Source organism: Erinaceus europaeus, chromosome 7 (assembly GCF_950295315.1).
Source record: "Erinaceus europaeus chromosome 7, mEriEur2.1, whole genome shotgun sequence".
NCBI lineage: Eukaryota > Metazoa > Chordata > Mammalia > Eulipotyphla > Erinaceidae > Erinaceus > Erinaceus europaeus.
The window spans coordinates 49,363,996-49,388,507 of NC_080168.1; the positions used below are offsets into that span (position 1 = coordinate 49,363,996).

The 24,512-nt window shown below is 48.5% G+C and overlaps 1 protein-coding gene across 1 annotated transcript in view; it reads left to right on the forward strand.

Moving 5' to 3' along the window:
• Window positions 1–5,004: 5,004 nt before the first annotated feature.
• ETV6 (ETS variant transcription factor 6) overlaps window positions 5,005–24,512 on the forward strand; it is a 225,564-nt gene continuing 206,056 nt past the window's right edge. The window contains exon 1 of the mRNA XM_016185054.2: window positions 5,005–5,885. Within this exon, the coding sequence (XP_016040540.1) occupies window positions 5,853–5,885 (33 nt within the window). The 5' untranslated portion in view covers window positions 5,005–5,852. The remainder of the gene's footprint in view (window positions 5,886–24,512) is intronic.

Below are 24,512 nucleotides of genomic sequence, written 5' to 3' on the forward strand. Positions count from 1 at the left end.
GGATCTGTGTCAGGAAGGGAAAATGAAGAGTCTATTGGGAACAGAGGAGATAGCATAATGATTATGCAAACAGACTCTCATACCTGAGACTCCTAAGTCCCAGGTTCAAGTTCTTGCACCACCATAAGCTAGAGCTGAGCAATGCTCTGGTGTTTCTGTCTCTCTCAAAAAATTAAAAAAAATTTTTTTTTAAAGTTAGTGGAGGGGAGGCTGGGAGGTGGTACACCCAGTTAAGTGCACATAATATTATGCTCAAGGATATATGCAAAGACCTGGGTTCGTGCTCCCGCTCCCCACCTGCAAGGAAGGGGGGGTCACTTCACCAGTAGTGAAGCAAGTCTGCATGTGTCTGTCTTTCTCTCTCCTTCTCTAATTTCTCATCCCTTCTCAGTTTCTCTCTGTCCTATTGAATGGAGGAAAAAAAAAGTAAAAAGGCCACCAGAACCAGTGGATTCTTAGTGCTGGCACTGAGTCCCAGTGATAACCCTGGAGAAAAAATTATAAATACATAAATAAATAAAAGATATGGACAGAGATATAATGACATGTTTAAAGTACTAAAAGAAAAAAAAATCTATCAACTTAAAACTTTGTTAGTTAATATTTTTATTTACTTATTACTATGTAGAAATAGAGAGAAATTGAAGTGGGAGGGGGAGATAGGGAAAGAGACAGAGAGACACCTGTAGCCCTACTTCACCGCTCATGAAGCTTTCACCCTGCAGGTGGGGAGCAAGAGCTTCAATCTGACTCCTTGCTCACTGTAATGTGTGCACTTAACCAGGCGGGCCACTGCCTGTATATCCCCCCAAATCAAAACTGTTATTCAGTGAAAATCACACTTCAAAACCGAAATGTAAAATAAGGACACCCTCACATAGACAAAAGCAGAGATAATCCCTCTCCAACAACTTGTACAGAAATGCCAGAAGATGTTCTTGATACCAGATCTTTACAAAGAAATAAAAGACTACCATAAAGGAAAATTATCTGGGCAAATTATAAGGCAACATATATTTCAGTACATTCATTATATTTGTATATTTAATTTTTTAAAATACTAAAACTATTCACAATGCATGATCGGTTTTATAGTGCCTGTAGAAGTCAGTATAGACAGTATCATAAAGGATGGAAGAGGAACAAAGGAGGTTATGCTTTTGTCTTTGGTATAAAAATAGAATAATACTTGAAGATAAATTGTCACTATTAAAGATGTAAATTATAATTTCTAAAGAATCCTCTGTATGTAACCTAACAAAGAAAAGCTAGAAAGACAATTTAGGAATTCAAGTGGAATAAGAAAATAATATCCAACCCCCAAGGTTTAGCAAATAAGGCATTGAGAAACAAGGACAAATGGGAATGCATGAGTTAATGAATGAATGAATGAATGAAAAGAATTTGCCTCGGGAGTCTGGCAGTAGCACAGAGGGTTAAGCGCATGTGGCGGGAAGCTCAAGGACCTGTGTAAGGATCCCAGTTGGAGCCCCCCGGCTCCCCACCTGCAGGGCAGTCGCTCCACAAGCAATGAAGCAGGTCTGTAGGTGTCTATCTTTCTCTCCCTCTCTGTCTTCCCCTCCTCTCTCCGTTTCTATCTGTCCTATCCAACAACAATGACCACATCAATATCAACAACAATAAAAATAACAAGGTCAACAAAAGGGAAAATAAATAAATGAAAAGAATTTGCTTCAAATAATATTATTGAACAGTGAATACCTTTGGAGATTGGTTTTTGTCATGGACTTGTTGTTTTTCATGAATTTAACCTTAAACTACTATGGTAACTAGAGCTATATAAAAAGCTTAAACTACAGTTAAATCACTTTGACATGACTAACATTATTTGAGTCACAAATAATATCAAGCTGTTTTATACACTACTCATGCTGTTAAAAGTTAAAACAAGAAGCATGATCTCCATTCCAGCACAAATTCTCAGCAGTTATATTTTTTTCTGAACTCAGTGGTTTTTGGATTTTGATGCAAGTGAAATGGAAATTTCCAGTTTTTAAAACATATTTATTTATTTATTCCCTTTTGTTGTCCTTGTTTTATTGTTGTTGTAGTTATTACTGTTCTTGCTACTGATGACGTTGTTGTTGGATAGGACAGAGAGAAATGGAGAGAGGAGGGGAAGACAGAGAGGGGGAGAGAAAATTAGACACCTGCAGACCTGCTTCACCACTTGTGAAGCAACTCCCCTCCAGGTGGGGAGCCCAGGGCTTGAACCGGGATCCTTCTACCGGTCCTTGCACTTTGCGCCACCTGCGCTTAACCCACTGTGCTACTGCCCAATGATTGGAAATTTCCAGTTTTAAAATCCACACAACTGTGTATCAGAGGGCTTCCAACCATCTTTCAACTGGAGGTGATAAAGATGCAATGACAGTGGCATACTAAGGGAAAAGACTGAGGACTTCTAGAATTCTAGCAGAATTGTATAAATGCCTTGTATGCAAAGAATATATTCTAGTAAAATCCTGAGTTCCCAAACTAACACATTTGACCTTCTAATTGCTTAAAAACCTACAGGTGGTGACTGGGGCCTTGAACCCAGTTCTTTGCACATTGTAACATGTACACTCTGCTGGGTATCCCACCACCCTGCCCTCTTGGCTATACATTGTTAAGTTTGTTTGTTTATTATTTTATGTGGCACCCAGGATTTAGGCATGTGCAGACACACCACTCTAACCAATTTTCATTATTTCCTCCCAGATTTGTACTTAGAAACAGAGAAGGATATCACAGCACCAACCTACCAGGCAGGGAACTTCCTTCCATCTGTGCTGTGGTGCTCTACAGGATGAGTTATCTTCCAGCTCTCAATTTCCATAGAAAATGCCTGCTGGAACTGGGATTCAACTAAGTGAATGGTTATGTCATGCACAGAATTCTATTCCTGCTACAGCTTGATCTGCATTATTCTTTAAAAAAATTTATTTATTATTTGCGGGATAGACATAAATTGGGAGGGAAAGTAAAGGCAGAGAAGGAGAGAGAGAGGGGGTGGGCCTGCATCATTGCTTCACAGCTTATGATGCTTTCCCCCTGCAGGTGGGAATGGGGGATTGATCCTAGGTCCTTGCCCATTGCAACATGTCCCCTCAGCCAAGTGTGCTACTACCCGACCCCCTGTATCTCTTCTATATTCTGTCAACAAAATACCTTGAATATGTGTTTTCTCTTTTGTAATGGAGCTGTCTACATAAGGAGTGTCTATATAATAACATCCTCAGTTTTTTCTTTCTGTGTACAAAGCCTCCACTATGTAGCCAGGGCCTGTCTCAGGGGGAGCCTGCCAACCCCTGCTAAATGTAACTTTGTCACAGCTGCTGCTGCTTTCTGCTTTGGAACCACAGGCCTTCTAATTCCAGCCACCAATTCCATGAGTCACTTGGAAAAGGCGAGGAGGAGAGAGGAAGGGAAGTCAAGGATGAATTCAGTCCAGAGGTTCAATCATTGTTGCTCATTGTGGGCACATATGAGCGGACAGGATATGCAGCAAGTGCACAGGTAATGAAGCACTTTGTTTACACCTGCCCATTTAAGCCCCCCCCCCCCCAATCTATGGTTCAGTACACTAACACCCAGGACCCCATTTTATAGAAGTGGAGGGGAGTGAGCTGCCAGTCATCATATTGTTAAGGGATGTAGGGTTAATAGGATCTCACCCAGCAGTGGGGCATCAGAATCAGTGTTTGCAGAAATTTTGGAGGAATGAAAGGCGAAGAGGCGACACACACACACACACACACACACACACACACACACACACATAGAGAGAGAGAGATGGGGGAGAGAGGAGTGGTGTGGACAGATCTAGGAAGCATGCATAAACTATATCCTTCCAAAGACAGAGGTCCCAGGAGGAGGTTCGGGAAATCCCCTTCATTCCCACCTTCGCAGCTATCCAAGCTCTTTAGCACATTCTGACCTAGAGCGTTCTTCCCAGGAGCGTGTGAGAAAGTCTGCATACATTGTATCCTGTAGCTTGGGGAAGGAAAGTGGGTGGGCAAAATCCGAGGTGTTGGAGGCGAGTGGGACGAGGACCTGGGAACTCTGTCCCCGGCCGTTCATGCATATGCAGACATTCTGTGCTTATTTAAGCATGTGTAGTTGCATATGTGTAAGAGCATGCAAGCCCAGGCGCTCAACTCCCATGCCTGTCTGCATGTTGTCAGCAGGCTTTAGAACTGGAAATGTGAAGTTGCTCGTCTTCTGCAGGGGCGCGTTGAATAAGACCATGAAAAGCAATAAAATGACGAAGTGATCAGAGCCCCCTTTAACTTCCGCTCTCCATTGCATTTCCTACCAAGCACATCACCCCTCCCCCGCCCCCATTCCTGGGTTCCAGGCAGCCGTCAATGAGGAGGGTTCCAGAGCTACGGTTCTGTTTTGTCGGGGGTGGGGTGTGTGTGTGGGGGGGTGATTGATCTCTAGGAATGCGTCCTGTCAACTTTGCAGCCGAGTCACCCGCGTCGGTTGATGGCTGCCGCGATTGCTTTAAATAGGCAGGGAATTTCGAAAGGCGGAGAAAAAGGAACCCAACGGTCTTTGAGAGCTGCCAGGCACCTTCCCGGCCCCCCAATGAGTGCTCAGGGAGGTAGGGGGTGGGGGTAGTACCTCCAGCCGGGCCCCCTCCTTCTCTTTTCTGTTGGTGGGGAAAAGCCCACCTTCCCGGGAGCCACCGCCACCCCCCCCCCCCCAGCCCTCCGCAACTTGCGGCCCGGCGGCGGGGCTTTGTCTCCAATGACTCGCTCCCCACATTTCCCGGTGCGCAGGCGGTAACCTGATCCCCCATTTCCTGGTGGATTCTCTTAAAGTGGCCGCGGTCGCCGAGCAGAACAAAGGCTATTGTGCTATTTCCTCCTCCTCCTCTTCGGGGCCGCGCGTGCTGCCCGGAATGTCCCTGGGCCGGGCACGCTTTTTCGGTGCTTCTGCGCCTCGGAGGTGGGAGGGGTAACTTCCCTCCCCTCCAAAAAAAAAAAAAAAAAGCACCTCTGTGCACGTCAATACCGTCCAGAAACTGAGCTAGGGAGGCGTGCGATCAAACCTGTTTGGTGATTTCGAGGGGGGGGGGGTGTGTGTCTTCCTATAAGGCTTTGCACGTATGTTCCCAGAGGCAGGAGCAGGGTTGTGGGTGGATAGGAGAGAGGCCGCCTCGCAACCCGGGGTGGAGGGTGCTGGGGAGTGGGGGGGAGCTCTCCGGATTGCACCCCGTCCTCCAGCCCCTGTCCCCCGCTTCCTGCGCCCGCGCCCCTCCCCCGGCCCGGCCGGCTGGTATGTCCCGGCGGCCGGGCTGTAACTCGAGCTCTGATTTCCTGGTGGCTCCTTTAAGAGGCAGAGCTCAGTGCTGGGAATTCACGTCAGTTTCTGCCCTGAAACTCTCCAGATCAATGAGCCGGGAGGCTGCTCCGCGCCGCCTTTCAGTTTCTCTCTTCCAGGAAGGAAAACATTCGAGCGAGAGCAAGCGGCGGGAGGCGGGGGGCGGGCGCGCCGGCCGGGTGGGAGGAGAGAGCGGGAGGCCGGCCGGGCTGCGCCCCGGGCCGCGCGCCGCGACCTGCAGACCCCGCCGCCGCAGCCGCGCTGAGCCCGGCTCCCACGCCCCCGGCCCGGCGCCCCGCGCCCCGCGCCCCGCGCTCCCCGCTCCGCGCTGCCTCCCGGGGGCCGCCGCCCGCGATGCTGGAAGAAACTTCTTAAATGACTGCGTCCGGCCCGGCCGTGGAGCGTCTCGGGGTTTGGGGAGAGGAAAGGAAAGTGGAAAAAAAAAAAAAGAAACAACAACAACAAACCCCCCAAAACCTAAAAAACTGAGAACTTCCTGATCTCGCTCGCTGTGAGACATGTCTGAGACTCCTGCTCAGTGTAGCATTAAGGTAAAGCTCGCCTCTCGGCTTCCCTCCCAGTCTCTGGGCCGGGGCGGTTGCGCCGGTGTCCTCCCCCCCGGGGTGGCGGGTGGAACGAGGTGGGGGGCTGTGGCTGTGGCTCAGGTTGCAGGGGGGTGTTTGGAGGCATCCGGGGAGGACAAGTAGCCCGCGGCGACGGCTGTACCCTTTGGGGTAACCTTGCTGCTTGCACCCCCCCCCCAGCTCCTTGCAGACGCCGAGCCCCCAGTGAGGGCTCCTGGGGCGCACTCCAACCCCTTGCATTTTGACAATGAAATGCCCGTCGCAGTTGGTCAGAAGGAACCCAAGTTATCTCTGGAACAGCAAAAACACCCCCTTAATTAGTGTACTTAAAAAAAAAAAGGAAAGAAAGGAAGAAAGAAAGGTTAATAATAATAATAAAAAAACAACCCTGCCCTCTCGACTCCAAACATCTTACTGAAGCTTAACTTTGTTTGGGGGCTGGTGGTGGGGTTAGGGGGGTGCTGCGGGGTATCCAAAAGAAAAAGTTATGCATTGGAGATGAAATGGTTTCTTTATTTAAAGGACTCCCTGATTGGATCTACAGGCTTTTTTTTCTTTCTTTTTCTCCTTTATTTAAAGAAAAAAAATTAATTTCCCTCCTCTGATTGTAATTGTAAGCGCAGTCAGAGGGGAGAAGACATTGGGGTGTCACCTCTGCCTGGGAATTGCACAATGGATGGCTTTCTTTCCTCTCCAGCCAAGGTGAATAAAGTTGCTGAATGGTTATTTTACTCCCAGTGTAGGGGCAAGTGGAGCGCTCCCCAAGTAGAAAAACTCTGGTGTGTGGAGGGGAGGCAGAGAGAGAGAGAGAGAGAGAGAGAGAGAGAGAGAGAGCTTAGTGACTAGGCACAATGACCTTCCCTGTTTGACAGTGTGAAGGGTGTGCAGGTTTGTAAATGCAGGGCTGCTGTGTGTTTCCTGGGTTTCTGAGCGCTTGTCTGTGTTTTTGTGGGTGTGTATCAGGACACAGGTCTGATGAGGCCCTTGGTTTGTTGCATCTAAAAAGTTGATAAAGTTTAAGTTTACCACGTGAGGAGGCAGGCTCTTGTGTCCAGCTCCCCAATTGTTACTTACTTTCTTTCTTCTTTTCTCTTTCCTTTCTTTCTTTCTCTTTCTTCCTTTCCCTTTCTTTCTTTCTTTCTTTCTTTCTTTCTTTCTTTCTTTCTTTCTTTTTCTTTCCCCTATCACCTCATTTACTGTGCACTAATCACTTCAGTGTGTGATCCATACCCAGGTGGAGAAGTCTTCTGTGCCTGTGAGAGGCTGATACTGCTGAAGTTTTGTTTGTTTTCAGCTTGGCCCATTTAGTGTGTTTTTTTCACTGAGTGGACACTGCAGGAACAATGAACAAATAGCCAACCTGTTTTCTTCGTCAGCAGGGAACTAGAGAGACCTCTTTTCCTGGTTGAACAGGGCTTTTCCATTAGGATCTGTTGAGAGGAAACAGTATTTCATTATATTTGCCTAGGAGATTTTCATAATAGTACTCAGATTTTTAATGTTTCTGACCAGGAGAGGTCCTTGTGGGTTTGAGGTCAGGCGGATCTGAACTGAAAAAGGTGAGTTGAGTGTCTTTGGGTTTTGCCAAAATAACAAACAAACATAAAACCAGAAAAAAAAAAATGCCTGGTGAAACTTTTGGGTCTCTTGTGTGTTTGTACATCCCTGGGCAGCAGGTTTATGAAGGAGGAGTGTCACTTTAAAGAACTGAGGCCCTTTGAGACTTTAAAGTGAGTTTCCTTTGCTGTCTAAATTAGATTCTAGGTGTTCAGGAAAAAAACCCAAGGTATAGATAATCTGATTCATCTGACACTTCATAACGCAAACAGCGGTCATTAAATAGTAGAGTATGAAGCCAGGAAGTTTTAATTCTGCTGGGTAGCAGCAGATTGGATAAGTCCTCAAGCCCATGTCTGCATGTGGCTTCTGTCATTGCCTTCTTTGTGGTTGGGAGACCCCTCCCTAGCACACTCAAAGGGCCAAACTCTCTCTTAAAAGTGACATAAACATTGCATCCAGTGCTTTTTTTTTTTTTTTTTTTTGTAATACTAGAGCCATGTATATGTGCCATTCCATCACTGCTGAGCTTGAGCTTGACTTGTTTCCCTCCTTTTTACTTCAGACAGAAAAAGGGAGAGTGAGTGGGAAAGAGAGTAGGGGCCTTTTCTGTGACTTCATCTCTCTGTAATTACAGTTGATTTAGTCTTCACTACAGAAGTGACCCTTGATGGAGCCATTCTGAAGATGTTTGCTGGGTCCCTGTGTGTGTATCTATGTGTGTAAGTTTTGAAGTTTTGGCAACGGGCACATCTCTGCCAGCATATTTTCCCATGGAGTTTGTTTGATTCTCCATGTCTCTGCACTAAGCTCTGGCCTTCAAGGATTGGGCTTACTCCAGATCATCTGCAAATGTCCCAGCGCACTGTATGCAGGGCTTCATGCGGCCCTGGGGATGTGGTCGGGTGACTGCAGGGACTGAAATGTTTGCTGGGAGCCCACAGCGAGGATGGTGTTTATGTGGAGAGTCTAGTAAACAGTGAAACTTCTCTGTGTGCCTGAGAGTGAATGCCTGCCACTTTCAAGGTTGATGAGGCAGGTGACTGGTGGCACATGTCCTGGGGGACTTTGTGTCATGCTTCTCCACACCTGAGACTGTCCCCTCGCTGTCCTCCATCCCTTGCAAGCAGCTGGCCATCGGGCAGCACAGTTGTCTGCAGCCAGTATGCTGGAGGCCCGACGAGGTTGGCTGGACAACCACTAGCCACCAGTCCCTAAGGAAATGCTTTGCTTGGGTCAGTGCTGGCTGGGTCTGTTCTCTGCTGAAAAGAGCAGTGGAAGATTGAGGTGGTGCCTTCAAGGTCAAAGTTTCTGAATCCATCAGTGACACCTTTGCATGATTTCTTAATGTGGTGGAGGCCTGAGAAGGGTGGAATTTCTCTTTCTGCATTCTGTCCAATGTTCTTTCCAGTACCCATGGGCATTTGGAGCAGACACACTCTTCCTGGTAGCAGACAGGTCAACCAGGCCTATGAAATTGCTCACTTGGATAGTGTGCTGCTTCCTCATGTGCTTGAGCTGGATTCGAGACCGGCCCCCACCACAATGAAGAAAACTTAGGTGCTGTGGTCTCTCTGACTCCCTCTCTCTGCTTCTCAGTCTTTATCTTTAAAAAAAAAAATCATTAAGCCAATGAAAAAGAAGATAGGCTGACTAGGCCTATCCATCCAGGCCATCCAGGTTGCCTCTAAGTCCTGCCATTGCTGGGCACTGGGCACCCAGGCCCTGAGTTTCTGTGCTTCCATTGGCGACTGCCTGGGAGTTGACTCTGTCTGAAAATCAGTGGCTTCTGTTCCCAGGGTGGCACTACTGACCGGGCAGTCAGGGAGGAAGGAAGGAGGAGGAGGTCGCGTCTTTCATCATCAGCCTTCACCTCCCTGTCACCTGTTCAGGTTTCAGCGCAGCCAAGTCACAGAGGAGAATGGTGACAACCCAATAGCCACTGTCCTGGGGGGACTTGACACTGTACCCCACTAACCACTGTCCTTGGGATTTGGCACTGTACCCCCATTTGGCTGCTATTCTAGGGGGACTTGGCACTGCACCCTGCTTAGCCACTGTCCTAAGGAGACTTGGCAGTGTACCCTGCTTAGCTACTGCCCTAGGGCACCCCTCTTATCCATTGTCCTGGGGGGTTGCCACTGCACCCCATTGAGTGGGAGGAGACTAAGCATGCAAGACCTAGAGGCTGACCTCCTGGGCCCACTCTCCTTGCTCATCCTAAGGGTATATTCTCCTGGCAAAATTGCCCCCCTTTTCTTCTGCTGCTCCCTGGGACATTTTGCCCAGGCCCCCCCCACTCCCCCCCCACCCCCCCTCCCCCGACTCTGAGCTCCTTGGGCTTCCTGACAACTCTGTCTGTTCTGGAACCCTCTTGGCATTTGGCACCTCCCTTAGTCCTGTTTTCCGGTAAGCAAGGTGTGGAAGGAAGTCAGTGGCCTTTCTTGTCTCCCCATCTAGCTCAGGAAGCTGAGCCCAGCCTGTGCCCTGAGGGGTGTGTGTGTGGGGGGGGGGGGGGCGGAGGGGAGCAGAGGTGGTGTATCTGTCTGTTTACAAATGATGGCCATGCGGTTTGGTCTCATTGAGGCATTTTATAGTCTTTCTTATATTTCTAGTAACTTCTTTTCGTGTGTTCAGTCAATTAAACCCATGGGATGGAGTGAAAGGGGTCCCGGAGGCTAGAAGCATGTGGGAAGGGCATGGAAGGCAGGGATCCACAGCTTTTCAGCCTCCTTACTGTGTCGGCAGGCCCCCCGGGGGCTTTAGGACTGTGTGCATGCAGGCCAGTTCAGAGAGCTAAGTGCTTTGCTCTAGGTGATGAATAACCCAGTTTCCCAACTTTTGGGGGTGAAGGTCTCCACTGTGCACCCACTTTGTCCCTTGTGCATTCCCACCAAAAGCTAAGGCAGTTCTACACTTGGGCTGCCCTCTTTAGTTCTTTTCCACCTCAGTCCATTTTCCCCCTGCCAGCTGCTCTGAGGGCCTGGAGGGAGGTAGGTACCCAGGAGGCTGGGGGTGGGGGGCACCCCAAGCCCCAGGGAAATTGTTTGGTTTAAGGAGGAAAGAGTAGGAATGGGGTTTGAAGGCAGCAGAGTTCACTGGCCTTCCCTTGGCAGCAAGTCCCTGTTACATACAAGTCCTGTGTTCTGCTACAGAGCTACCCCCCCCCCCACGGGGCCCCATTTTGACTGCTTTGGAGTCTTCATGTGAATAAGATTGCACATGTTCTCTTTTCAAAAGTTGGTTTGACATTGCCTTAGAACAGGACCTAAGTTTCATGCTTGCACACCATTGGCAACGCTGGCCTGGCTTCCTGTAGCCCAGGAGATCAGAGTAAAGATCTCTCACGCATGCTACATAGCTGAGCCACTTCCTTGGCCTAATTCTGTGTTTTTTATTTCCTTACAAGAGGGTGAGATAAAGAGAGAGCTAGTGAGCAGAGCACTGCTTCCCCAGCCATGGATCTCTACTTTGTCTTGCTGTGATGCCAGGGATCGAACCCAGGGCCTCAGACACACAAGGCAAGTACTTGACCTCTGGGCCACCTCCCAACCCTGATTGTATTTTATTTTGCATAATGTCCTTGAGAGTCATTTTATTATAGCATGTGACAGGATTCCCTTCTTGTAAAGGTTGCAGACTCTTTCATTTTTGGTGTCCATGCCCCTTGTTTTTTTAATTTTTGATTTTTTTTTCCAGTGTTGGCTGATGGGCAGTTGAATCATCTGCCTCTCTTATGTTGTGAAGAATTCTCTCTGGGGAACACAATGTACAGATATCTTTTTGAGATGCTGTGGGGAGTCCTTTGGCCAGACACCCGGAGTGGGATGCAGCAGTCTCTTTTTATAGTGTCTGGGGGATGGGGTAGGATACACTGAGGAATCCTTGAGTGGGCCAGAGGCCCTTTGATCCAGGACCAGACAGACTTACAGCCTTATTTATGTGCAGTTCTTCTTCTTCTAGCGTTTGCCCTTCTTCCGTAGCCAGTCAACAGCATCAGGTTGAGCCTGATGTAAAGTTTCGAGACCTCCTTTGAATCTGGAGAGGTGGCAGTCTTTGACTATGTGGGTCATAGTCTGTCTGTAGCCGCAGGGGCAGTTTGGGTCGTCTCTGGCTCCCCAGCGATGGTACATAGCGGCGCACCGGCCATGGCCTGTTCGATAGCGATTGAGGAGGGCCCAATCATAACGTGCTAGGTCAAAGCCGGGTTGACGCTTGCAGGGGTCTGTGAGGAGGTGTTTGTTCTTTACCTCAGCTGACTGCCAACTCTGTTTCCAAGAGTCTGGAACAGAGAAGTTCAGTGTAGGTGTAGCGGACCAGATTGGGTGACGAGATGTCAAGCGTTGGACAGGGTGGGCAAAGATATCCGGGTATATTGGCAGGTCCGGTCGAGCGTAGACGTGGGAAATGAACTTAGATGATGCCGCATCCCGACGAATATCTGGCGGGGCGATGTTGCTAAGAACTGGCAGCCATGGAACCGGGGTGGAACGGATGGTTCCAGAAATTATCCTCATGGAGGAATATAATTTGGAATCGACCAAGTGGACATGGGGGCTACGGAACCATACTGGGGCACAGTATTCTGCAGAGGAATAGCATAATGCCAGAGATGATGATCGTGGTGTGGAAGCGCTCGCGCCCCATGAGGAGCTGGCCAGTCTTGCAATGATGTTATTCCTCGCGCCCACCTTTGCTGCAGTTTTTATGAGATGTTCGTGAAATGACAGAGTGCGATCGAGAGTAACGCCAAGATAGACTGGCTGGGCTTCATGCCGGATTCTCGTATCGCCAAGCTGCACATTAAGCTCACGTGAGGCCGAGGCATGGTGTAGATGGAAAACAGATGATACCGTTTTAGCAGTGCTAGGAATTAGTCGGAATTCCTAGCAGTGCTAGGAATTTATGTGCAGTGAATGCTTCCTTCAAATAGTGTCCATTGGACTGGCAAAATAGCTCACTTGGATAGTGTGCTGCTTTGCCATGTATGCATGACCCAGGTTTGAGCCTAGCTTCCAGGAAGCTTTGGCAATGGTCTCTCTTGTTCTCTCTTTCTGCCTTCTCTGTCTCAGTCAGAAAAAAAAAAATCGAATAGCATCTGCTGATAGCATGGCAGTTGGGCCTGAACAGTAGTGCACCTCTTTTTTTTTTTTTTAATATTTATTATTAGATAGAAACAGAGAAATTGAGAGAGGAGGGGGAGATAGTGGAAGAGACAGAGAGACATCTGCAGCCCTGCTTCACCACTCAGGAAGTTTTCCCCCCTGCAGCTGCAGACCAGGGACTTGAACCTGCATCCTTGTGCACTATAATGTGTTCGCTTAACCAAGGGTATCACTGCCTGGCCCCCCAGTAACTCACCTCTTTAGCACAGGTGACGCAAGAGGAAAAGGACCCTGAATGTGGGCGGGAGAACCAAAAGGGATTCTGGAAATCGGAGTTAAGCTGCTGTGACTCACTTAGGACGCTCAGGTGACATGGGTTGTGGGGAGTAATTCAAGGAGCAGTTCGGCTTCATTTTTCTTTCATGTTGCTGAAGAATGAACCCAGGACCTTGTGCCTGTTGACATAACCACGGAACAACCTCTTTGGCCCACCTTCTTATCTTTTATTTGAAATAGAGGTGGGGGGCGGGAGAGAGACAATGGCACAACTCCACCACCATGATGCTCTTGTGTAGTACTAGGACTCAAACCCAGGGCCTTACGTTGGGTAAGGTGCATATTCACTGCTAACTATGTTTTGGCATTCTTTGTTACACATTATTATTTATTTAATTTTTTAAATATTTATTTATTCCCTCTTGTTGCCCTTGTTTTATTGTTGTTGTTATTATTGTTGTTGATGTCGTTGTTGGATAGGACAGAGAGAAATGTAGAGAGGAGGGGGAGACAGAGAGGAGGAGAGAAAGACAGACACCTGTAGACCTGCTTTACCACTTGTGAAACTACTCCCCTACAGGTGGGGAGCCAGGGGCTCAAACCGGGATTCTTACTCCAGTCCTTGTGCTTTGCGCCACGTGTGCTTAAACCACTGCACTACCGCCCAACTCCCTACATTATTTAAAAAAAAAAACAAAACTTTTAACTATCACCACCAGGGCTTTTGCTAGAGCTCAGTGCCTGTACAATGAATTCACTTTCCTGCTGGCCATTGTTTTTCTTTTTCTCCTCTTTCATTTGATAGGACAGAAAGAAAGGGGAGGGCAAGATAGAAACAGAGAGAGAGAGAGAGAGTACTTTTTCACTGCTTATGAGATTTCCCCCCTGCAGGTGGAGACAAGGGACTTGAACTTGAGTCCTTGTGCATGGTAATTTGTGCACTTAACCAGGTGTGCCACTGCCCAGTCCCCTGAATTTGTTTTAAGCTTTATTACTACTATTATTGTTACTGTTAGCCACCAGGGTTATCACTGGGGCTTAGTGCCTACATGATGACTTTACTGCTCCTGGTGACCATTTTTTTCATCCCTCCCCCCTTTATTTGACAGGACAGAGACGGGGGAGAGAAAAAATGAGACACCTGTAGCACTGCTCCACTGCTCCTAAAGCTTCCCTCCTACAGGTGGGGACTGGGGCCTTGAACCTGGGCTTTCCAGGATGATAAAATGTGTGCCACTGCCTGGACCCTTTTTATACTTTTAGGAGAGCTAGAGACATCAAAGCATCACTCAGCTCTGACAGATGGGGGTGCCAGGGATTAAACCAGAGACTTCTGGAGCCTCAAGGATGCAAGTCCAGTCCTGTCACCAATAAGAATTGCTCTTTCAAAAGGGCTGAACCATGGCTCGAACCATGGCTCCCCCAACACCTCTTTTTCGTTTGTGAATGCAGCTTTAGGGAAAGCTGCAGGTATCAGGGGAAACCCGTCTCTGTGTGGATCCCTTGAATAGAATGAATGTGTGTTTGCAAATCCAGAGTTCCCACACCAAGAGATGGGCCCACTTCCATACTGTTCACTGCCAGACCCGATGCCGGGGTAGTGAGTGAGACACACACATGAGCCATAGTTAGTGAGAGTCTGTTAAAAACCCACCCCACCCCCCTTTTAAAAATTGATTTCTGGGGTTCGGGCGGTGGTGCAGTGGGTTAAGCGCATGTGGCGCAAAGCGCAGGGACCGGCGTAAGGATCCCGGTTCGAGCCCCCGGCTCCCCACCTGCAGGGGAGTCGCTTCACAGGCGGTGAAACAGGTCTGCAGGTGTCTTTCTCTGCCCCTCTCTGTCTTTCCCTCCTCTCTCCATTTCTCTCTGCCCTATCCAACAATGAACAACATCAACAATGGCAATAATAATAACCACAAGGAGGCTACAACAACAAGGGCAACAAAAGGGGGAAAAATGGCCTCCAGGAGCGGTGGATTCATGGTGCAGGCACCAAGCCCAGCAATAACCCTGGAGGAAAAAAAAAATTGATTTCTGAAGACTCCGAAACAGACTGAGAAAGCGTTGCTTCCTGGGACCTCTCAGTCCCAGCCTCCATGAAGGGGCAGAATGACCTGCTTCCCATCATCTGTGGGTTTGGAATGTCCTTGGAGCTCTCAGCATGGAAATATTGCCACTGGTGCTTCTTCTTTTGTCCCCTGAGCTTACTTGGTAACTCTTCTTAGCTGTTGACTGTCTTATGCCAAATGATCTGGAACATTCTGTGTGTGGGTTTGGTGGCTGATTGAGGAAGGCAGTGAGTAACTAGGCTGTGTTGAGTGTGGGCCCCCTGATAACCTCCCACCCCAGCCCTACAAATTTTGTTTGAGGAAAAGTCTGGAACCCTTGTATCTCTGGAGCTTTGGAAATGATGTATGAGTACAGGTGCTTAGCTGTGACCCCTGAGCCCACATTTCATCCCCCCTCCTCTTCCTCCTCCTTCTCATCACTTCCCTCATTTTTGGGATGGTGACCCAAGCTGGTCCTTGTTCCGAGTGCTTCTTCCTTGGTGTCTCTGTGCAGCTTTTGCACCGTGTTTTACAAATGTGAAAACAATCAGGAGTCCAGTGCCACTCAGTGGTACTTGGTGGGTATGGGTCGTACCGGGCAGAGCTAGCACTGGTCCCCAGCTGGGGCAGGAGAACATCCCTAGAAGGAATACCTGGCCTTCTGTCCTCTCTGCAACCCCTGGTCTGATGGCCATGTAGCTTTGTCTTTTGCTGTCCGTCTTCTTGAGTACTTTGTGTCTTCCTCAGGACTTTCTCCTGTTCTCTCCTCTACACATTTCTTCTTTAGATACAGGTGGAAGCAGTGTCCTCTCACCTGCCCAGACCAGGAGTAGATGTCTTTGCTGCCTGCTCTGTCTCTTCCTCTGCAATGTGATTTGCCTTTAAAACTCTTGCACAAATAGCAACACTGGCTTCCCCACCCCCAACCCCTCCCTGCTGTCCTTCCTTGTGCCCATCTTTAATGCTCTGGGACTTCCAGGAACCCACTGAAAGTCAGTCATATATTCTCTGATTGTCATTTTTGTTGTCACAGTCAACTTTTCCGGACAAAGCTAGAGGGAGAGAAGGAAAATGACACCACAGCCCTGAAAAGTTGCCCCAGCATGCTGGGGGCTAGACTTGAACCCAGGTCTCTCATGTGGCAAATCAGTTACCGTCCCAGGTGAACTTTCCTGTCAGCCCAAATTCATTTAAAATTTTTATTTGCTTTATTTGATAGGACAGAGGGATTGAGAGGGAAGGGGCATAGAGAAGGAGACAGAGAGATACTTCCAGTACTTGTTTCACTGCTTATGAAGCGCCCCCCCCCCCACCGGAGATGGGGACCAGGGACTTGAACCTGAGTCCTTGAGCATGGTAACTTGTGCACTTAACCAGATGCGCCACTTCCCAGTTCCAAACATTGTTTTTCTTTTCCTTTCTTCTGATAGCCTGGCCTTCTAATGTGCTTGAAGGAAAAGAGGAAGTTGGCCGCCTGACTTGCTCTATTTCTGGACTGACTTGAAAGGCTTTTATGAAGAAGATCTTTAGAATAGCTGTAGGGAAGGAAGCAGAGAGAGAGAGAGATAAAGGATAAAGATGGTGTGGAGGTGATGAGAAGGAAAAAAGCACAGCCCAGGGACAGGGGGATAGCTCACCTGGTATGGTGTTCGCTTTCCATATGTGAGGGCTTGGGTTCAAGCTTCAGCATCACATGGGGACACCATAGACAGTACGTATTGGGGGTGTGGGGGGGACACATGGATGGTGGAAGTATGCTGTAGTGTCCCCCCACCATGTCCCGAAAGAAAAGAAAGAAAGAAAGAAAGAAAGAAAGAAAGAAAGAAAGAGTGAACAAATTAGGCTGGTGAATCAGTCCTGTCGCATATGTGTGAGGCCCTGGGTTCACTCACCAGCATCACATTCAAAACAAAAGAAAACAAAACAGCTGGGTGGTGGCACACCTGGTTGAGTGCACACATTACCATACACAAAGATCTGTGTTCAAGGCCCTGGTCCCTACCTGCAGGGGGAAGTCTTCACAATCAGTGCTGCAGGTATTTCTCTTTCTGTGTCTCTGTCTTCCCCTCCCCTCTCAATTTCTCTCTATCCAAAATAAATAAATAAATAAATAAATAAATAAATAAATAAATAAAACAAAACACAGCAGCAAGCCAGAAAGAAAGCGTCATCCACATTTCAGGTGAGACAGATGACACACTGAGCCCTGTGGCACTTAAATCAATTGCCCAAGGTCACAGGCAGGCCTCTTTGGAGCCCAGTCAGAGGTCCTCTAAGTCTGTGGGTTAAACTGAGATGTTCACTCCTCTGGTAGGCACCACACAAGACCATTTGTGCTCAGAACTATAACTGCTGGGTTAAAGACCAAATTCTAGGAGCAGAGGACAGATAAAATGCCTTCTGGAAGTGCATCCAGCCAAAACTACATGAAAGCCATGCAAATACTGTTGAGTTCCAGAAGGTGGTTGAGTCTCCATTTATCTGAAAGGATGACTTAGGAAAGCTCCCCTGCTCCCCAGTGAAGATAGGAAAGAGTGAGCTATTGAGCCTGTGCGCTGAGCTGACCTCATATCTTCCCGGGCATGTTGGCCCTTTGTGCCTGAGAGCCAGATGTGTGGACTCATGTCCTGAGTGCCCTGACTGGGACTAGGGGGCTGCTATTGAGTGTGGGGTGTGAGTACAGGCAGTGTGGTGATGCCACTGTGTGGTTCTAGTTCCCTCAGCTTCAGATTTGCCTCATGTCACCTTAGAGGATGCTGAGAAAAGGGGGGGGAGCGGCGGCAGGTGGGGTTAAGCGCTCACATTACAGAGTGCAAGGACCCAGGTCCTGGTCCCCACCTGCAGGAGAAAGCTTCACAGGTAGTAAAGCTTTCTGTCTTACTCCCTCTCTATCTCCTCCTCCTCTCTCAATTTCTCTCTGTCTCTATCCAATAATATTTTCTTTTTTTAAAAAAAAAGGATGCTGAGAAGGGTCCCATCATTGGTGGCCCTCAGGGGCACTTCTGGGGGATGAAGATAGGCACCAGAGAGTCAAGTGTTAGTTCTTGAACTTGCCCTTGTTCATCTTCCTGCCCATTCTGTTCACTCTTCTAAGGTGGCAGCAAAGACTCCTTTCTGTCTCCTAGTGCTGTCGGCATTTGTAAATTGTCTGGTACTCAAAAGGGCCTGGGGTCCTCTGATTTGCTTTTCCCATCTGGGAGGATGGAGGCTGGGGATGCGAATGGTCTTGCTCAAGTACACATTGCTGCTTCAAGTTCATGAGCAGAGGCCAGTTCAAGGTCATAGGGCTGAGCTAGAATCCTGATCTGGGCTGGCTGGCTCCCAGGAAGTGCTCTCTAGTCCATGTCATCATCACATGACTTAGAAGGCGAGAGTCTTATTTATTTTTTTAAAGATTCAATTTTATATTTTTAATTTTATTTTAATGGGAGAGAAAGATAGAGGTAGAGAGATACCAGAACACTGCTCAGCTCTGACTTATAGTGGTGCTGGGAATTGAACGTGGGACCTCAGAGCCTCAGGCATGAGAGTCTTTTGCAGAGCCATTATGCTATCTCCCCAGGCTTGCTTGCTTTATTTATTTATTTACTTATTTTTGTCAAAGCACTGCTCAACTCTGGTTCCTGGTGGTGATGGGGATTGCATTTAGGATTTTTGGTGCCGCAGGCATGAAAAGTCTTTTTGTATAACCATTATGCTGTCTGTCCAGCCCCCAAGAGCCGTATTTTAACTTGGAGAATAAGCCTCTGTTGTGGCATGGTCATAACCCATACCATTTGCATCTGACAGTCGCAGCCTTTTGAGGGAATAGCTAGGATGGTACGAAATCATATCCAGAGATAAGAGAAAAGTAGGGGCTGGGGAAGACACTATGGGCCTGGGAATACTGTGCAGACTGGAACTGGAGTATTACTCAGTATTCAAATATTTGAGCCTCTCCAGGGCTTTACCTGGTCATACAGTTGCTTGTTATTTGCCATGGGGGTGGGTCCTGAAAATGAGCCCCCTTTCTTACTTTCTCTTTCCTTCCTTCCTCCCCCCTTCTTTTTTTTCTGTTTGCTTTTGTTAAAGGGCTAGTCTGTACTACATCTGTCTGACCTCAGGACAGACACTGTTTGTCATGGGGTAGTGAGTTCCCAGATCCCTGAGCCAGGGAGTCAGTGACTCTTTGTGGAAGTGGGCAGGCAGGAGTTGGAAAAGAAGCCCACCTTAAGGGTTGGGGAGACAGCTCAGCAGCAGAGCACAGGGCTGGTAGGCACAAGGCCCCAGGTTTTTGCCCCAGGGATGAGTTTTAGGCAAGCCCTCTTTCCTCCCAATCACCCTGCTCTGGTTCACTTCTCCATCCTTGAACCCAGTTCCTTACACATTATAGCTTGTGCGCTCACTCAACTGGGTGAGCTACTGCTCAGCCCCCTGCTAGCTCTTGACCTGCATCTGTGCCCTCCCTGCATCTGCTGCCTCCTGGCTAGCTCCAGGGCAAGTGGGAGGAGAGACAGTGCCTGCCTGGGGCCCTGCCCTGGGCTTGGGGCCCAGAGACTCAGGCTTGGTGCAGAAGTTGGAATCTTGTATTTTTGCCCCTCTGGGGCTTGAGGCTGCAATGGGGTCCTGAGGAAGGATCTGGGAGCCCTCAGCTCTGGTGGTAAGAGGCAGCTGTGAGTCCAGAGTGGGCCCCCAGCCTGCTGGCATTCCAGGGAATGTCGACAAATTGGGGTGGGGGTGGGGGGTGGGTGCTACATTGTTGTTCCAAGTTCCTTTTCCAGCCTGCTGTGAGGGGGCTCTCTGCACACAGCCTGGCAGGGCACTGGGCACAGTGGCCTGGTGGCCAGGAATACCTCAAGACCATCATCTCCTCAAGACTGTGCCCCATCCCTGGCAGGATGCTTCCATGTCATATTCTGGGTGCCAGGCCGTGTGCTCTGCTTGGAGGAGTCTTGTTTGTCTTACAGAAAGGGCAGGGCTGGGGCCCAGGTGCAGTGTGCTCTGTTCTCCTCCCTCCCTCCCTCCCTCCCTCCCTCCCTCCCTCCCTCTCTCTCTCCCTCTCTCTCTTTCTCTCTCTCTCTCCTTCCCTCCCTCCCTTCTTCCCTCCCTCTTTCTCAGTGCTCACTTAGTAGTCAGCATGCTCTAGGGAGAGCAGCAGAGGGAATCTGGCCCCAGGCTTGTGTGCACATTTCCTGGTTCTGCTTGAGACTCTGCAGGGGTCTCCTCTGAGGGTTTGAACCCGGTCCTCTGTTGGCGATTGTGTGTGTAGGCCCACAGAACTCGGATTCCCAGGGCTTAGGATGCTCTGCTTGCTGGTGGGAGCCGAAGGTCTGCACAGCCTTGCTGCACCAGGCTCAGAGAGCCTCACATGCCCAGCAGCTCTTTGGCACACTGCCTGGGCCACCCTCCGTGTGGGGTTAGTATCTTCCTCCTGGCTTCCTGTCACCCCCCAGGGTTGAGAGATGAGGTACATTGGTCTCAGGGACCCAGATGGAGTGAACCTGTGCTGGGAGGGAGAGGGTGCTGTGGGCTTGGCCCTGGGGCCCCATGGCCTGAGCTGCCCAGCTAGACATATTGCCCCTGCCCTGGAATGATCCCATGAATGCAAATGGTGGTTTCACATCAGAAGTGTCTTGGGGTCTTTATTTAGAAGTTGTCTGACATCTGTGTGTGTGTGTGTGTGTGTGTGTGTTTAGAAATTAGTTGTAGTAACTTAGTTCTTGTTTATGTCACTTGGTTTCTTCCTATGTTGTTTCACTCCAAGTCACAGTTTCCAAGAATTAATCACTAACATCAAGCAAGGCCTTGCTGGAGAGGCGACATATATCTCTGTGAAGGGCTGGCTTTCTCATAGGCTGGACACGGACTGTGAAGCAGTGGCATGAGGCTTGGTGACAAGAGGCTTCTCGAAGGAGCTGGTCTGCAAAGGGACAGTGTGCCTGCCCTCTTCCCATGGTGCTTCTGTGTGGCATCTTCACTGGTAGAAGTTGCTCCTTCATTCAGTAGCATCTGCTTTCTGCAGGCGGGTGTTTGTGCTGCTTTCCTTTCTCAGCTGCCTTAAACGAAGGGGTGTTTGGTCAGCCCCAGGGTTTGAATCAGCCCAGCTTCAAAAAGCACGTGTGCATGCATGGGAATGCTCTGAGTCAACAATAGCTGCGGTGAGGACGTGCACCTTGGACTGCAGAGATGAATCATGGAGCCAGTGCCCGCGTCCCCAGCTTCAGCCAAGCTGGGGGGCTTATTGTATGTCTCCTTTTAGTTCAGCTTCTTTTCACGTTCAGGTGATGAGGCTGACAGTTGGTCTAGGTTTTCTGCCTCTGAGAGATTTTAATGAGGACTCCTCTTTGGTACCAAGATGCCCACTTCCAGAACTGTTTGCAGCTGTGTTAAAAAAGAAACACACAGGTAGTCGGGTGGTAGCGCAGCGAGTTAAGCACACGTGGTGCAAAGCCCAAGGACTGGCGTAAGGATCCCGGTTCCAGCCCCTGGCTCCCCACCTGTAAGGGAGTTGCTTCATAGGCAGTGAAGTAGGTCTGCAGGTGTCTATCTTTCTCTCCCCCTCTGTCTTCCTCTCCTCTCTCCATTTCTCTCTGTCCTATCCAACAACTACAATATCAATAACAACAACAATAATAACTACAACAATAAAAAACAAGGGCAACAAAAGGGAAAATAAGTAAATAAATATAAAAAAATTAAAAAAAAAGAAACACAGATAGGCATCTTGTCACCCTCTGACTGGACCTGAGTGCTGGCGAGGCTGAGCCTTATTATTATTATTTAAAAAAAAATTTATATATTTACTTTATTGCCACCAGAGTTATAGCTGGGCACTATGATCCACCATTTCTTTTTCTTTGTCTTTCATTTTTATTTGATAGGACAGAGAGAAATTGAGAGGTGGTGAGGGAGATACAGAGGGAGACAGAAAAAGAGACATCTGCAACACTGCTTCACTACTGGTGAAGCTTCTCCCCTGTAGTGGGAGAAGCTTCCCCAGGTGGGGACCAAGGGCTTGAACCGGGATCCTTGCACATGGTAATGTGTGCGCTCAACTACCCTCTTTATGTTTTACTTTCTTCTCCATCTTAATTAACCACCCCAGTCTTCTGTCTGAACCCTAACTCTCCTGGAGTCTCCCCATTTCCGATCTGACCGGAATGATTCTTTGCAGAGAAAAGTCTGATCACCTCAATTCTGTTCCATGATGCCATGGTTCCATATAGTATCCAGGTCCTTCTCCTCTTCCTGGCACTTGTAGACTCACCTTTCTCCTCCCTTCCCTGTGATGGGCCAACTCACACTCTGTCTTCCTCTTCCTTAGCCGCAGAATGCACTTTCATGACTGGACTCTTGCACTGGTTCTTTTGAGGCCTGGTAACCAAGCCACCCCGATCCCCATTCCCAAAGTCTCTCTCACAGTGAAGTATGGCTCCTACAGCTCATGGAACATTCCAGGCTGCCACCCTGGTGTGGTCTGTTTGTTGTCCTCTTGCTAGAGGAGAAGCCTGCTGAGAGCAGGCACTGATAGGTTTCGTTAGGTGTTTCCAGCACAGTGAGGTCCAGTATTTGCTGGAGGAGGACAGTGTTTTCTGTAGTCCTGATGTCTATGGTGTTGTTACTTCACCTCCATGTTTGCTTTCTCTCTATGCCACCTGTGCCTGAAATCATAGGTTTCTCTTTCCTGACTCACTTCACTCAACACAGGACCCTCCAGAACTATCTCTGCTGGTACAAATGTTAGCTTCTATCCTTCTTTACGGCTGCACAGTGTATGCCTGTACTGTCTGTCTGTCCGTCAGGTCACTAGGTGCTTGGGTTGTGTCCAGTTCACGGCTGCTATAAATAATACTGCAGTGCATGTGACGGAGGCTGTGTGCATATGTGTGTGCGTGTGCCTGTGTGCGTGCATATGTACATCTGTTTGAATTATCAGTGCTTTTGCATTTTTCTGGCCAAGACTCAGAAGCAGGATAACTGGATCTTACGGAATCTCTGCTTTTCATGTTAAATAGAATTTTAAAGATCGACAAGTATTAGTTGGTGAAGTAGACCAGTTACTGGGCTGCATGCAGCCTTGTCTATATGAGGCCTTATGTTCCATCCAGAGCTTGGTGGGTGATGGGTTTTGTGTAGGTGAAAGGCAGGAGGGCTTGCAGAGTTGAAGCCCTGAGCAGACACCCCTTTAAAGTGAGGGGAAGAGGAGAGAGGATGGGATATGGAGTTCTGGTGGTGGGAATTGTGTGGAATTGTACCCCTCTTATCCTATGGTCTTGTCAGTGTTTCATTTTATAAATAAAAATTAAAAAAAAATGAGGAAGGGCTGGGCGGTGCTGCACCCAGCTAATCACACATAGTATTGTGTGCAAGGACCCATGCAAGGATCCAGGTTTGAGCCCCCCCCCCCCCCGCACCCCACCTATAGCGGGGAGGACGCTTCACAAACTGTTAAGCAAGTCTGCAGGTGTCTCTCTTTCTCCCTCTCTATCTCCCTTCCCCTCTCAATTTCTATTCTATGGAATAAATGGAAAAAAAAAGAAAGAAAGAAAGAAAGAGGAGGAGGAAGAGGAGAAGGCAGAGTCCTTCCACTGTCACAGTGTGGGGACCAGAGGTGGCCTCAGCGCACTGTCCCCACCCCTCAGCCAGCACTTCAGGGGCTCCCTTAGGCTGGGGCCCTGACTGCCCATGAGAACAGATTCCCTGATCCACTACCTTATGTTTGCTTGATGTTGATTTCTTTCTTACTTTTTTTTTTTTTTTAATGTTATAACTACTGTTTCAGAAGACAACTTTATGCTTGTTATTTTTAATTTTATTTATTTATTGGATAGAGACAGCCAGAAATTGAGAGGGAAGGGGGAGATAGGAACAGAAACAGAGAGATACCTGCAGCCCTGCTTCATCTTCATCGCTTGTGAAGTTATCCCCCTGCACATGGAGACCAGAGACTTGAACCCGGGTCCTTGCGCACTATAACATGTGCACTCAACCAGGTATGCATATATGAAACCACCACTAGGCAGCCTCTCCAAGCTACATTTTTATTTATTTATTTTTGACCATTTTCTCTGCTTTTGTTTGATAGAGACAAAGAGAAATTGGTAGTGAAGGAAGGAGATAGGGAAGGAAAGAGAAACACCTATAGCCCTGCTTCACTGTTCCTGACATTTCTACCTGTAGATAGATGGGAATTAGAGGAGACTTGAACCTGTATTATTTTCTTTTTTAACAGAGCACTGCTCAGCTCTGGTTTATGGTGGTGCTGGGGGGGTTGAACCTGGGACTTTGAAGCCTTGGGCAGGATAGTCTCTTTGCATAACCATTATACTATCTACCTCCACCCAACCTGGGTCTTTGTGCGGGATAATGTGTGTGCTCAACTGGGTGTGCCATCACCCAGACCTACATTTTTTTCATTCTTTATCATAGAAAGGAGAAGGAGAAGCAAAGAGAGAGAGTAGAGACACCACACCACCACCTCACCATCGTTGGTAGGCTCATGTGGAGCCAGGATTTGAACCTAGGCACTCACACTTGGGAAAACATGTATGGGGCCTGCTAGCATCCCCGCCATCACCCTCCTCCCCTAGCTGGTGGCAAAGTTGAGCAGAGAAAAAGCCAGGCATTCT